At 50.7% G+C, this 15,322-nt stretch overlaps 1 protein-coding gene across 12 annotated transcripts in view; it reads right to left on the bottom strand.

Annotated features, from left to right (window-relative positions):
• Positions 1-15,322, bottom strand: part of LOC135214459 (aftiphilin-like) — a 169,821-nt gene that overhangs the window by 45,499 nt on the left and 109,000 nt on the right. For all 12 annotated transcript variants that reach the window (XM_064248788.1, XM_064248784.1, XM_064248792.1 and 9 more), the window contains one exon: positions 6,361-6,427. In XM_064248788.1, coding sequence (XP_064104858.1) covers positions 6,361-6,427 — 67 coding nt within the window. The remainder of the gene's footprint in view (positions 1-6,360; positions 6,428-15,322) is intronic.

Raw genomic sequence — 15,322 nt, forward strand, 5'->3', positions numbered from 1 at the left:
ATAGGCGAAAGACCATGAAGTTCCCCATACTCTCTTCGCCAGATGCCAGGGCCAGCAAGAAGAGGGTCTTGAGGGTCAGATCCCTGTCTTGACGACTCTCGGAGTAGGCTCGAACGGTGTTCGACGTCAGGATCCTCCAAGGACGAGCAGGTCACGTCCCACGCAGGGGGCCATGAGTTCCCTGGGTGGGCAAGCACCTTTCGAAGCTTCCTCAATTAACAGGCTAAGGAGATCTCGAACGACGTCGAGATTGTCCAAACCCCCCCTCAGTTTCAGGACGGAGCGCCAAGGCGGGCTCTGTATCCTTTTAACTGGGGGTGGGGACTGAGAGGGAGGCTTCTCTCGGCGAAGAAAAACGGAGGAAATCCGCTACCTGCTGGAAGAGGGTGGCCTCTGACGAGGAGATAGGACCCCACGTCTTACGGACACCAAACCACAGAAGACCGGGCCCACTTCCCCTGGTACAACAGCTGCAGAGGGACTGACGGACAGGTTCCCACAGCCATCTCTGTTGCTGCGCTACGAGGAAAAGCCTCTCGTTCGCAAGAGATGGTGGATAACAGCCAGCCGGTGAAGACGTAGGGGACTGGAACTGGCTCGGTTGGTTACCGTTCGACGGTTTTGTGGCTGGGCGAGAAGGAGAAGGTTGTGACCAATGGGGGAATCTCTCTCGGTTACTCCTGCGAGAAGAGCCAGCAAGGTTCGGATTTACCAAATGGCCTGGTGGACCATTTGGGAGCCACCAGGATCATCCTGGAGATTCGGGGGTGGACCAGCGCTCGGGGACTGATCACCTTGCGGAATCAGGCTGAACGGGGGAAAGGCGGGGAAATCATAGGCGAAGAGGTTGTGTACCACGGTGCTTGAAGAGCGTCCTCTGCAGCTGCCCATGGGTGTCCGGCACGGACCGAGAAGAACACCTGGCGCTTCCCATGTTTGTGACCGGGTGGGGCGAAAACAGATCCACGGACTGGTCGCCCCCCACAGGTCGAAAAGAGCCTTTACCGCCCACGTTCCTGGTTGTAGAGACCATTCGGTCCCTATCACCTGATCCCAGACGGCCTGAAGCGTGTCTGCTACTACCATTCCTTCTTCCCTCTGGAATGTAGCGTGCCGACAGCTCTATTGAGTGTGCCTGAGCCCCACTCGTGCACCTGCCGAGTCAAACTGGTACAAAGCGGGAGAGGACACTAGGGCCCCACCCTGTTTGTTGAACGTTAAAGCACCACCGGGTTTGGTGTTGTCGCACCATCAACACCACCTGAGGTGTCCCACATCAAGCGGTTCCTGAAAACTCTTGGAGAGCGAGGAATGCTGCCTTGAGTTCCGAAGAAATTGATTGTGGGAAGGTCGCTTGGCGTTTCTCGTCCCACACTCCTGAAAGTCAGCAAAGCCAAATCCATCCAGGAGTGTTGCGCCCCATCCCTCGGTCGATGCGTCCTCGAGAACCAGCTGCATGTCCGGGGGGGGGTGGGGTTGTCCTCTCCATTATTAATGGGAGGCGCAGTGGCACTCCTCTTAAGCAGGTTCCTGGTCGTCTAGGCCACCAAGGCTAGGTCCTGCCTCACCTTGCCTGTGGTCAGGACACTGGAAAGCTTGGGGGGATCCGTCGGCCTGTGACCAACTCTCCTTTAGTCTACCACTGAAGAGAAACCGCAGGTGAAGACGCCACGTGAGGGACTAAACTTGCTCGAGTGACGGACAAGGTGTCCGATCACGAACTTGCCATCGCTTGAGCTACCTGTTACCCTGCCGAGACAGGGAAACTGGTTGGCTGCCTCCCTAGAATCTGCTGATCCGCGAGTCTGCGGGGAAAGGACTCGCCCTGCTTACCCAGTGTCGATTCAGCATGACCCAGGACATTCATCCTACTGCTTGGGCTCGAGATCGGACTTTTCGAAGTTCACAAACGATACCCAAGATCGCGACAAGAACCTCGAGCAGTCGATCCCCTGATCCTGTAGCAACCTGCGGAGCGGGCGAGATCCGCCAGGACTAACCAACTCGTCGAGATACCTTCAATCAGACGTTATCCCGTGCGAAATGGGCCCAAGCAGACACCAGACGTGAACAACTCGCTCCGTGAACACCTGTGGGGCGGTTGACGAGGGAACCGAAACGCACAGTGCCTGAACTGGATACACCGTCCCGTCGAGGATGAAGCCGGACGGTACTTTCTGGAGGACTGGATTTGAAATGGGTATTTTGGAAATACGCATCCATTCAAGTCCCACTGAAAGCATGAAAATCCGTTCTCCCTGATGGAGTCTCGAGCACTGAGCGTGCCAGTTCTCCATCGTTGAAACAGGGTTCTGGCGAAACAAACCGGGTTCAGGGGAGAGAGATCTACTCACCGGGCGCCAGCCTCCCGTAGACTTTTCCAACCAGGAAGAGTCGACTGTTAAAAAGCCCGGTGAACTTGATCCGTGACGATCTCTACAGCTCTCTTGCTCAGTCATGGTCTTGATCTCCTGTCTGAGTGCTACGTCCTTCGATGACCCTGGAAACGTACGTACTGCTGGTTGGGACCGGGTTGGATGGTGAGGGGTGGACGAGAATTCGCGAAAGGGTAATAAGATATCCCTCCCAGAAGGGGACATCTACAATCCAGGTCTCGGCGCCGTACGCCTGCCAAGTTGGCCCAAATGGCTGGCCAGGACCCCCCCACCCCCCTCTTCCGGCAGCAGGGTGAGGGGGAACGCCCGTCCCTAGCGTTTAACCCCCCCTTTCATTCGACTTCTCCCAGAGCCTCCAAGGGATGAGGAGGGGCTGGTTACGGCTCCCCTTGCTAGAAGGTCGAAGAAGACAGAGTCATTCCTCGGGGGGCTTCGACGCCAGCAAACCGTCTTAGCAGCCGAGGAAGCGCTTAAGCCGAGCATCTTATACTTGGCCGCAAGTCCGATCGGGCCCACAGAAGCCTTCGAGACTGCCTGGTGAACCAGACGGTCACTGTCATCAGTGCGCCGTCTGTCCACCGCAGCGTCCACCATCTCTCCTGGGAAGAGAGACGTGGACTCCGTTAGAGGTCCTGTTTCGAAGCCCCAACGCCGCCTCACGCCCTGGCCGCCCTGGAAACCCGAGTAAGGACAGCGTCCCTTCGTCGGAGAAACCAGGTTGGCCCACAGGTTCACCGTTCTGGTGGGCAAGGAAGGAGATGGCTCTTCCCCAGACTGGCAAAGTCTCCTGAAGGCCTGAGTCCTCTTCGGGAGAAATTCCCGGAGTTGGCTGCGACCTTAGATACTGTGAGGGACCACAGATCTAGCCAGGAGACGGCCTGGGAAAGCTGCCATGGCGGTAGATTCCAGGCCTAGTGCCTCTTGCCTGCGAGAACCACAGGTTCTCGGACAGGAGCTGTTGTAGAGACACACCCGGAGTCAGCCTAGCTAACTCCGGGTTGACCTGTTTGGGCGGCATCGGGTCTTCAGATGGCACGTAAAAACCGCCGCTGTCGTAGCAGAGGAGGGGGAAGCAGCTTGTTCGACCTGCCAGACTGAGCGAACCGTCTTGCCCGGAGACAAGCGATTCAACCTGGTCTAGCACTGAGTCCGCAAGCTGTGAACGCGGCAAAACCCACCGTCGGTCTGGGTTCCCTCTTCGGCCCCAGAACGACTCGAGCCGGGACGTTGGGCTCGATGGTGGGAGCGGCGGATCCTTCCCCGAGGTCGTTGTGCTGACGAAATCAGCGCAATAACCTCGGCAAAGTTCCTCTGGATCTCGGGCGTGATAGCATCTGTGGAGTCGGACCGTCCAGTCCCTCAAACAGGAGCATCTCCCGAGACCCTCCTTCCCTCAAGGAGAGGAGCAGCGACAGCCCCCTCTCGGTCTCCTCCAACCACCTGTGCGTACGACCTGGCTGGTCCGAAGAACGACCCGCTGGTACGTACGACGACGTGGCGGATCCTGAGGGACGCACCCCCTCACGATCACTCTCAATCATACCTCGCCCCTCCCGGTGTAACCCGAGGAGGTTGAAGGTATGGGGAGAGGCAGACCTGACGCTCCCTCCTCGCTCGCTGGCAGGAACCAGTGGGCTTGGAGGACTGCAGGCGATCGCCAACCCGCGGTGGTGATCGAGCTGCAGACCTAGTCGAGCCGTCTCGCTGTGGAGAACGGCTGGACCGCGACAGCGGCCCCGGTCTCGTGTGTCAGAGGAGCTGGTGCTGGTCGCCGTACCCGATCGCTCTCTGCGAGAGCGACGGTCAGGCGACCGGCGAGCTCCACTGTCACTGTGAGATCGGTGCGTATCCTCACGGTGCGTCAGTTCGCTGGTACCAGCCGTGGCTGGTGCCGGCGAACGGGGGGACCCTCTTCCCTCCAGCCTCAGCCCGTGGCCGGTCATGGACCGTCACGTCCGCCCCGGGTAGCCAGCCGCTCGCCGTGAGAGCGAGAGCTGGTCTGGTGAGAGTCGCGTGAGCGGCTGTCACCAGTCTTCCGCTCCGTGCCGTGAACCTGACGCTGAGCGGACTCAGAGGTCTGGTTCCTGGCTGCACGGTCGCTGGTAGGCGACCGTACACTCGGTACCTCTCGCGAACGAGCGGCCGAGCCGGATCCTGCTGCTGTGGCCGAACCACTAACAGCAGGTGAGGAAGTGCCGGTGTTAGCCGGCACCCTCTGGTCCCCGTAGTCTTCTTCCTTGCGGGGAGAAGAGACGGGTCCTGTTCCCGAAGAGCAGCAGGGCGACCAGCGGAAGAACCCCCCGTCTCACCAGAGCGAGACGGGCCCTTAGAAGCTCCCGAAGGAGACTTCTTGGGGGGGGGGAGGCGACCTTCTTCTTCTTAGCGGGGGGGGGGAGCCTTAGAAGAAGAAGGGGAAGAGGCGGCAGACGACGACGACGACGACGACGAAGAAGACGATGAAGACGACGACGACACCTTCCTCCTCTTCTTCTTCTTCTTCGTCAACCTCCTCAGGACCGACGTCAGATCTGTCATCCAGGACGGAGCCGGGGCTGCTGTTGCCGAAGCAACAGGGCCCGGACGTACCTGTCCGAACAGACCAGCATCGGGAGCAGCGGCGCCAGGAACAGGAACAACATCAGCAGGTGCGAGCATCACAGGAACGGCAGTCGAGACGGCAGGAGCAGGAACAGGAACAGCAGCGGTGGTCACGGCAGGTACGGCAGACTGTGTGGGCGGTACAGATGGTCGAACCAGCGGCACAGACGTCATCGGTACCGGTGGGAGGTCCAGGGGCGAGCTCTTCGGGCACATGAAGTCCGGTCGCGGCAGCACGGCAAACCCAGGTGGCGGCATCACACTCCCCCGAGTTACGGCGACTGGCCCCTGCACCGATGTTGTGGGTGTTACAGAGACCGCGTGCTGGGTGTACACCAGGTGAGGAGGTGACGCGTAGCCGGGTGTTGTCAGGGTCGTGGTGGTGGTTGTGACCGTTGCATGAGTAACCGCCACGGAGCCAGCGAGATGATAGAGCAGCCCCTGGACACTCGGCACGCCCTGCAGCCCCAACGATGCCCACACCTGTCCGAGGTCATCCTTCACGGCAACCGCACCTGAGGAGGCAAAAGTCGGGTGATTAGAAGGATCCTCTACCCGCTCGCGCGAAGACGAGCGGATAGAGGACCCAGAATACAACTCTACGTCAGGGTATCTAGCGCCCTCCTCCACACTCGACACGTCAGGAGAGGAGAAGGACCTAGACACCCCCCCCGAAGGGGAAGGCGCGAGACGTGGAAGTTGAGCGGGAGGCGGCAGGAAAGAAGGACGAAGTGTCCGTCACCAAAGGAGTCGCGGGAGAGCTTTCCGACGACTCCTTTGCAGGCCTTCGCTTCTTCCTGCCCTCATACAAAGTCCACTGCGCCTCCGACCAGTCATTACATACATCACAGGGCTCGGCCCGGGTGCATTCGCGCCCCCGACACCGAGCACACAAAATATGAGGGTCAATCTCCGGGAATGATCTGAACTTCCCGCATTTGCGCCCTTCGATACCCGGGCAAAGTCTCCTTGGGGTAGCGAGGCGAGGAGATTCCATCATTATTCACTTGAAAGCCGTAATTAATATGTAAAGAGAGAATAATTGTACTTACAATACTCTTTCATACACAATTACAACCAAACTTAGAAAGCAAACGACGAGCAGCGGGCAGAGAGCGAACACACACGTCCATCCACTGTGAGGCCGAAAGCAAAAGTGATTTGTTTACCTCCCAGTCGCGCGCGCGCGCCTGTCGGACAAGCAGTTAACTACCGAACCCCTTGTTCGAAAGCTTACGACCTATCCAGCTGCCGCTAGTACCTTCCTATTGTAAAAGGACCGAAGGTTTGTATGCCGTGTCGGAACAATGAAGGAATTATAAAAACTGGCAGCGCATACAAGGCACAGAAACATATCTAAACCTACCTGGTCCTTCTAGAGGATTGGTTAAGCCACTTGATGTCCAGTCAAACTTCGCTGGAGGGATCTGTTCCTATAAATGCAAGAAGAATTAAATCTACATAAGATCTTTTGGTGGTTGCGTATGTGATTCTACTTTTCAAGAGTAAACAAACTTTATATAACCTATGGCTACAACACAAACTCAAGTCTTAAATGAGCAAGATCATCAAAACATTCTACAACATTAATCAATTCATGATCACATTATTACTTCAAAAGAAATAGTGACTACCTGTACGCAAGTATGCTGGATCAGACAGCAAAGAAAAAAAGCTACATTAAAAACATCTAAAAAAAAAAAAACTTAGATTACTACATGGTATACCATACAAATCATGGCAGGCACAATAAATCATAAACATCTTTACATGAGAAGTTGAGATACATGCTGTAAATGCTTCGTATTCTTGTAATCAAATGGAACATAAAGAAATTCTTGACTTAATAATCCTAAGGAAGAAAACCAGCCCAAAGTCATAAAGACAATGCCATATCTCTTCCTCTATAAAAAAAAAGTACAGTACAATCAAATTCTTTCCCTCATAAATGGATAAATTCATGGCATGGTGTATGAATTTGTGGTTATAGTGTTTCCAGAGGCCAGGCTAAGATGTCTTTAGCTTTGTGATCTAGATAAAATGACAAATTTTCTAAGACAATTTGTATTTTTCATGGCTACAAACCTGAGGTCTTGACAATAGGATAATTTCTAGCGCCTAGCTGGATCCAGTTAAAAAGCAGATTAAAGCAAGGAATCCTGTGATATCTGGCAACGCATGCATAGATCAGGTGAAGAGTGGTCAAGGACCAAGCACCTATGCCAGTCTTTCCCAACTCAGGATGACTTAACAAACAGAGGGGTGGCTAAAGGTGGACAGTGTAACGTTATGACCTCAGGTTTGTAGCTATGAAAAATACAAATTGTCATAGAAAATTTGTCATTTGTTCATATGCGAACAAACCTTCGGTCTTAACAATAGGATAGACTCATACTTGGAGGGAGGTATAAGACATCCTAGACTGGCTCGGGGCCTACCCATCAGTCTAGCTCTCAAAAGAAATAGTTCTTGGAGAAGGACTGAAGCCCATTGAGAAGCTAGATAAATTGATATCTAACCACTCAGAACCTGAGTGACGTACAATGATATATGGGATAACCATTGTATAGGGAACCAAAGAGAAACTTTGACTGTCCAATAACAAACCAAGACACTAAGGTTTGTATTACTCCCGACTCCCCCTTGGCAAGGAGTGGAGCCTTTGGTACCAAATAGCGGGTAAGATATTTGTATATTGCACAACCACACTACCAGTATGACTACCTTATTCACCTGTATCAGACCAGTCCAGCAAATGACGTGTCTATTCCTTAAACTGTCTGAAGGAAGAAGGAGACCAGCCAACTCACTCATTCTCTCATCCACACAATCATCTTAAGTAAGATACAAAGGTGCCCTGTTAAGGGCAACTATAAGTTACAAAACCTGTTGGGCAGCCACCACAGAACCCAGGGAAAATGTGTCCGTAGATCTGTGGGCAACGCCGTTAAGACAGGAGGTGAATGTGGACTGGCGTAACCAATACCAGTGCTCAGCACTCTATGTACAGCCAAGTTCTTTTTAAAAGCCAGAGGGACCAATACCTCTAACGTCATGTGCTCTAGCCTGCACAGATGTGGTGGTGGAATCATCAAGATCAAATATGCCTGTCTGATGGCTTCCCGTATCCAAAAAGAGATAGTATTCTTAGACACTTCTTTCTTTGTACAGCCTGTGCTAACAAAATGTCTGTGGCAGCCTGGTCTAAGGTGCCGAGTCCTTTCAAGATAGCAACGCAGGGCCCAGACAGGGCACAACAAAAGCTCTTGTGCATCACCACCCACAAAGTCAGTCAGTGATGGAATGGAAAACGAAGTGAACCTGTCATCATGCACCGAGGGATTTTGGGTCTTGGCCACGAATTCCGGGACAAATTTGAAGGACATCAACCCCCAACCCCTGGTGTGCTTCACCTCATAGCTCAGACTGTGGAGCTCTCCTACCCTCTTGGAAGATGCCAAAGCCAAAAGGAAAACTGTCTTGAGTGTCTGGTGATGCAAGTGCTCATATGGACTCTTAGTGAAGCTCTTAAGAACCAAGGAAACATCCCACATTGGAGGCTTGAGCTCTCCAGGAGAACTCGACTGCTCAAACCCCTTAACTATCATGGAAAGTTCCCAGGAAGAGGAGATGTCAATACCCTTAAGGCGTAACACCAAACTCAGTGCCGCCCTGTAGCCTCTAATAGCAGAAACGGACAAACGTTTCTCACCTCTGAGGAAGGTTAAAAAGTCTGCTATTCGCTGAATAGAGGTCGCGAGTGGAGAAAAACCCCGGTTACGGCACCAATTACAGTAGTTCGCCCATTTGCTTTCGTAAACTGCGGAGGTCGACTTTCTAGGACTGCTGGACATGTGCCCAGCTATTCTCTGAGAAAAGTCTCTCGCTCGGAGGAGATACTTGATAGCCTCCAACCGTGAAGACAGGGATTCTACTGACTGGTGAAACCTTTCCTCACGGGGCTGACACAGATGATGTCGCCAAGGGGGAATCTCCCTCGGAACCTCTGACAACAACGACACCAGATCTGGAAACCATTCCGCTTGAGGCTACAGAGGGGCTACCAAAGTCATCCTGAGACCCTGTGAACTCATAAGCCTGTTCAGAACCTGACGGATCAAACAAAAGAGAGGGAAGACATACACTTCCAGGTTGTCCCAAGGATGTTGGAATACGTCATCTGCCAATGCTACAGGATCTGGAACCACAGAACAGAACACCTCCAGCTTCCTGTTGAAGCGTGTCGCAAAAAGGTCCAGCATGGGTCTCCCCCAAATCTGGAAAAGCTTGTCTGCCACCACTTGATTAAGGGACCACTCTGTGCCTAGGATCTGATCCCGGAAACTGAGTTTGTCTGCAACCACGTTCCGTTTCCCTGGGACATACCTGGCTGAGAGCTCTACCAAATTGCTGATTGCCCACTGGTGAAGTTCGACGGTCAAGACATGAAGTTATGAAACCAAGCCTCCCTCTTTGTTCACATAGGCTACAGTGGTGTTGTCCAACATGAGAATGACAGAGTGACCCTCTACCTTCCCCCGAAACTCCTTCAGACCCACGAAAGCTGCCTTGAACTCCAAGACATTGATATGTTGCTGCTTGTCCTCCAAACTCCAAATGCCTGAAGCGATGAGGCCGCCTAAATGAGCCCCCCCACCTGCAAGGGAGGCTTCTGAGAACAGAAGGAAGTCCAGTGGAAGAGAATGCAGAGGGACACCCTTCAACAGATTCTGGTCGTCCAACCACCAACGAAGGTCTTCTCTCACTTCCAGAGACAGAGGAACCATAAACAAGTGAGTCCCCTGCCGGAAACCAGAATTCTCCCAGTCTCCATTGCAGAGACCGAGGATGGAGACGCCCATGAGGGACCAGCTTCTTCAGGGAAGGTAACTCCCCCAGAAGAACCTGCCACTGATGAACTGACTGATGTGACTTTGACAGGAAGTTGCGCGCTACCACCCGCAACTTCTCCAATCTCTGATCCGACGGGAAAACTTTGGCCACTGTCGTATCGATGACTGTGCCCAGGTAGAGAATCCTTTGAGTGGGTACGAGGTTCGACTTTTCACGGTTGACTAATATGCTCAGGTCCAGACAGAACCGAAGTAGACGATCCCTGTCCTGCAGCAGCTTCTCCCTGGAAACTGCCAAGACTAACCAATCATCGAGGTACCTCATCAAATGGATCCCTGAGCATGGGCCCAACTTGACACGAGAGAGAAGACCCTTGTGAACACTTGAGGGGCTGTCGTCAGCCTGAAGCACAAGACTTTGAACTCAAAGAACTTGTCCGCCAGAGAGAAGCGAAGGAACTTCCTGGACGTGGGATGAACAGGGATTTGGAAGTATGCGTCCCCTAAGTCTATCGACAGCATGAAGTCGCCTTCCCTCACGGCTGCCAACACCAAGCACGGGGTCTCCATCTTGAACCGTGTCTTCCTGATGAAGTGATTCAAGGTGCATAAGTGATCACAGGCCTCCATTATCCCAACGCCTTGGGCACCAAGAAGATGTGACTGTAAAACCCCGGGGACAGACACGCTACTTCCTCTATCGCATCCTTGTCCATCATTTTCTGCACTTCCTCCCGAAGAGCCAAGAACTTCAGAGAATCTGGAGGATATGCCTTCCTGAGCTGCGGCTTGTCCGACAGAGGAGGCGAGAAGTCGAATGGTAGAAGGTAACCCACCCGAAGGACATCTACCACCCACTTCTCTGCCACTTGGCCCAATGGCCAGTTAGGCACCCCTCCACCCGTGACGCAGGAGAGGGAGAGGCACCTAACCTACCGACGGCCCCCTTTACCTCTGCCCCTTGGGTCCCTTCTTGGCTTGAAGGAACAAGAGCGAAAGGAGCGTTGATCTTCAGACTTAGGCTGTGTCGAGCGGGAAGGCCATGCCGAACTCAAGGTCCTCGATGACCTACCAGGCGACGATCTCCTTGACTGTTGCTGGACCGGGGGAGGAGGAGGAGCTGGACGTCTCCGGGGATGAGACTCCGACTTAGACACGGCCTGGTGCACCAGTCGGTCTTTGGTGTCAGTCCGGCACCGGTCTATCACATTTTCGAGTTCTGTCCGAGGAAACAAAAATTGGGACTCCAACAGATCTCCGTTCCTCAATACCAGCAAAGACTCTGTGTCGAGCAATATCTCCATCCTAGACAAAGCCGCGTCCCTCCTAATCAGAAAAAGATTAGCCCATAAATTGGCACTGAGGTGAGCCAAATATGAAAATGCCTTGCCCCCGGACTGCAACAGACTGGCAAGCAATGCGGCACTCACCAACCCTTCCGGGGACCTGTCAGAAGCTATCTTGGCAATAACCACAGGCCACAGGTCCAGCCAAGAAACCATCTGCAACATGGAGGCCGCTGTAGATTCCAAAGCTCAGGCATCTTGCGGAGACAAGGACGGAGCCACCAACCTCACCTGTTCCAAAGTCAAACCCAGCTTCAGGCGAATGACGTCTGGGTTAAGGTTGCGTGACAAAAAAATGCAGAGCTTGTAGCATAGTACTTCCTATGCCTTGTGAGAGGCAGGGGTAGTAGTTTGGTAGAGCCCCTAGATCGAAGCGACCCATCCCGGTCAGAAACAGAGGCATTAACCTTCTGCTAGACCGACTGAACGTGCACCGACAAAGGAAGCTGAAAAGAAGATTTGGGGTCCTGAGTAGGCTTCCAAACAAGGAGTGTAAGACGACTGAGCCCGAGTCCTACTTTCCAAATTGTTAAACCCACGAATGAGATCAACAACTTCCGAAAAAAGAAGACAGAAACTCCTGCGTGTCTCCCTCCTCCTCCTCCGGCACTGGAGACAGACGACGAGAAGGGTATGCAGGCTCTTCTAAGGTACCTTCTCCACCAAAATTAACAGAAGGGTTAGCAGCCAAGCGCCGGCCTCCGAGATGGACCCACTGTAACACTAGGAACATCACTTGCCTCAACAGATGACTCCACATGTCCTTGAAGGGTCAAAGGCATGGCAGACGTACGTATGTGAGATGGGGGGGAAACTTGAACACTCGAGATCGACAGAGAATCCCTTAAGAGTTGAACTCTTGGAAGCACCAGTGAGAGAGGCAGGTAAACACTCCAGCTGCACCAACTCCGTGCTCACTACCTTCGACCTCTTGACAGGCGCCTTCATATCTTTACGGCGACGAATAGGCCTTGGAGAAGAAGGCGCACTAACATCACGTGCACGGGCAGGGGAGGTTGCAACACGCTCACGATGTGCATGTTCAAGATTCGAGGCAGAGGACAAAGCAACCCTGGCAAAACGCACACCACTAACACTGCCCGAAACCACAGCACTCTCAGATCATGTCCGCAATGTTCCTCCCTCGAAGGTGAAGGAAGGGCAAAGTCCTTAGCCTTCCAACGCTTGATATGCCTATGCCGATGAGGCGTAGAGGGGGAAGAGGGAGAGGAAGACAGCACTAGTTTCTTATGCGCACTCTTCTCGGGAGGCAGGGACGAAGCAACACGTTTCCTACCAGTCCTCCCAACCGATAAGGCAGCCAACTTCACATCCAATACAGTCCCCAACCTCTGAAGCATTGCCTAGCATATGACCTCAGACTGATGCGCTACTATGGGGGCTGACTACTGCAGGAGACAGAACATCGAGAATAGGAGCAAAACCTTCCAAAGTAGGAAAAGTCGAGACTCTCCGATGTTCCCTCTTGCCATAAAACGACTTCCACTGCTCCTTAGGCCATGCCCGGCATTCCGTGCACGGATTCCTAATAGTACAAAAATTTGAACGACACCTACTGCATGTGATGAGAGAGTCAGTCGCTGCTGAAGCCAAAAAACGAGAACACGGAAAACCAGGAACTCAGGGGCACATACGCTGACACCGAGAAGGAGCAGAAGAAGCCATAATACCAGGCAAAAACACACACACTAAAAGAAACAAAACGGGTAATGAACCGGGAAAAGGCCAAGAGAGGTAAACACAACTCTCGCCCAGGTGGTCAAAGAAAAGACTGGCGTAGGGGAGTGCGGTACTTGAGTACTCTTCACCCGATCTACGCATGTGTTGCCAGATATCACAAGATTCCTTGCTTTCATCTGCTTTTTAACCGGATCCAGCTAGGCGCTAGAAATATAATCCTATTGTTAAGACCTCAGGTTTGTTCGCGAATGAACAACTATATTTCATTCATTATCATTATTATTATTCAGTAAATGAAACCTATTCATATGGAAAAGCACACAAAGTCCACTGACTTGAAATTCAAGTTTCCAAAGAATATGGTATATTCATTAGTAAGAATTAAGAGGAAATGAAGTGAAATACAGAAAGAAGGGATCCCACATATCGAGAACATGATGAACTTTAAAAAGTTGAACACTTTAAAGAAGCTGCAAAGAACACTTAATACAACCTACAGTAAGTTGCATAAGGCACACTGTAAATGTTGCTCCCTAAGAATACTTTAAGGAGAAACCCCTTTCTGGGAACAATGAAAGATCGAAATTATCTGGGATTGAAGAATACCAAATATTATATGATAAAAATCCAGAAATTTGTAACATGGCATTTCATTTCTAATTCTGCAAGCTCAGCTGCTATCTTCACCAGATGCTCATACAATTCATCTCTGTTCATTGGTCTTGCTAATTTTCCTTGCACATCCACACACTGTGTGGTAAGTCAGTCAACTACAATCATCCTTCAGTTACATATTCAGATCGCTATGATTCAAAACTCAACATTATCCAGCATACCTGGACCAGGGAATAAAGCCCCAAAGATATGATATTTTTATAATAAAATAAGGTTTCACATATACTTAACAAACAATTACAAAGCTGTAAGAAAGCTTATATCTTTATGTCATTGTTTGGTAAGCCACTTATGTGAAAATACTGATTTAAAAAAACTTGAAAAAACCATTCTCAGATGGTCAGCAATGCTGCATAGGGTCAAGAAAATGTTGGTAACACTGCTTACACTCAGAGGGAGACCTCAAGAAGTTTCCAAAGTGGGGAGGTGGGTCAGTTGGCTTGGCACCATAGGAGAGGGGCAGCAAGGCTGTGCAGAGGAACTCTAAGAAGGGGTAGTATTGAAATGTTGAGTGGAGCAGTTCCCCTAGATGTGAGGGGGTGGGGATGCAGAGCTGAATAGGTGAAGAGGACTATGTAGACGTCTGGCTTGCTAGACGCCATTTTGTATTACATATTATGCTAATGGTTTTATATTTATAATTTATGCTATTATCATGTATATTTTTACTGCCTTCTAATTTTTTTCATTATTATAACCCAAAAGATAAAATGCAAGTGTGTACAATTGTGTACATAGGATATGAGAGAGAGAGAGAGAGAGAGAGAAAACCGATATGAAAAATTGTGATAAAAAATTCTCTTGTGTACTGTTATTGTGTGATAATCATACTTAAGAGTCAACTAAACTTGTAATGAAATACTGTACAGTAAATCAAGCAGATCCAAAAATAAAAATTGCAAACGTGACACTGCACTAAGAAACACGCATATACACACACACACAAATGAACACACTATGTAGAGACCATAATGTCAACACTGATGAAATGTCACACATGTGGTAGATGAAATACGCACACACACACACACACACTGGCATACATGCAAAGCTTCCGTGATATTATGAAGAGAAATGAAAAACCATGAATCCAATGAAATGGAAATTGATCAACTACTTTTCAGTTGTTCTTAAAATAAATATGCCTTGAACAGTGGTCATCAAAAAATATCATATGTACTTAAGATGTAAACACAGGGTGTTGTAAAGAAATACACAAACACAATTTGTGTATTCATTCAGTCTGTGTTTGTGTATTAAAAACCAAATGAATTTCATTTATGGTACTAGGCTAGTCTTTCAAACAAGATTACCCAACTTATGGCTTCTGTAACAATTCATAACCATCTCTTATAATTAACAACCAATTACCAAAGAACTGACATAAACAACATTGAGTATGACCAGGCTTGCCAAGCCTCCCGGAATTGCTAGGATTCTCCTGTATTCCTGAATATTATCCCATCTCCAAAAATGGCTTCAAAACCTCTCCCGGAATTTTTGAAAAATATTGTATTAAGTAAATTGGAATTTCCATCTTTTAAGAAAACTTGTTAGCAATTGGCAACAGAAAGTGTAATATATAATATACACTGTCAACCCCCCATATCTGCGTTCTCCAGATTCACAGACTCACCTATTCAAGGATTTTTCTGTGGAACCTATCTAAAAATTAATCACGGGAGGACTCTCCTATTCGCAGGTTTTTCTGTGGAGTGTACCTATGAAAATATTCATGGGTTCCCCACTCTTG

This window comes from Macrobrachium nipponense, chromosome 45, assembly GCF_015104395.2.
Source record: "Macrobrachium nipponense isolate FS-2020 chromosome 45, ASM1510439v2, whole genome shotgun sequence".
NCBI lineage: Eukaryota > Metazoa > Arthropoda > Malacostraca > Decapoda > Palaemonidae > Macrobrachium > Macrobrachium nipponense.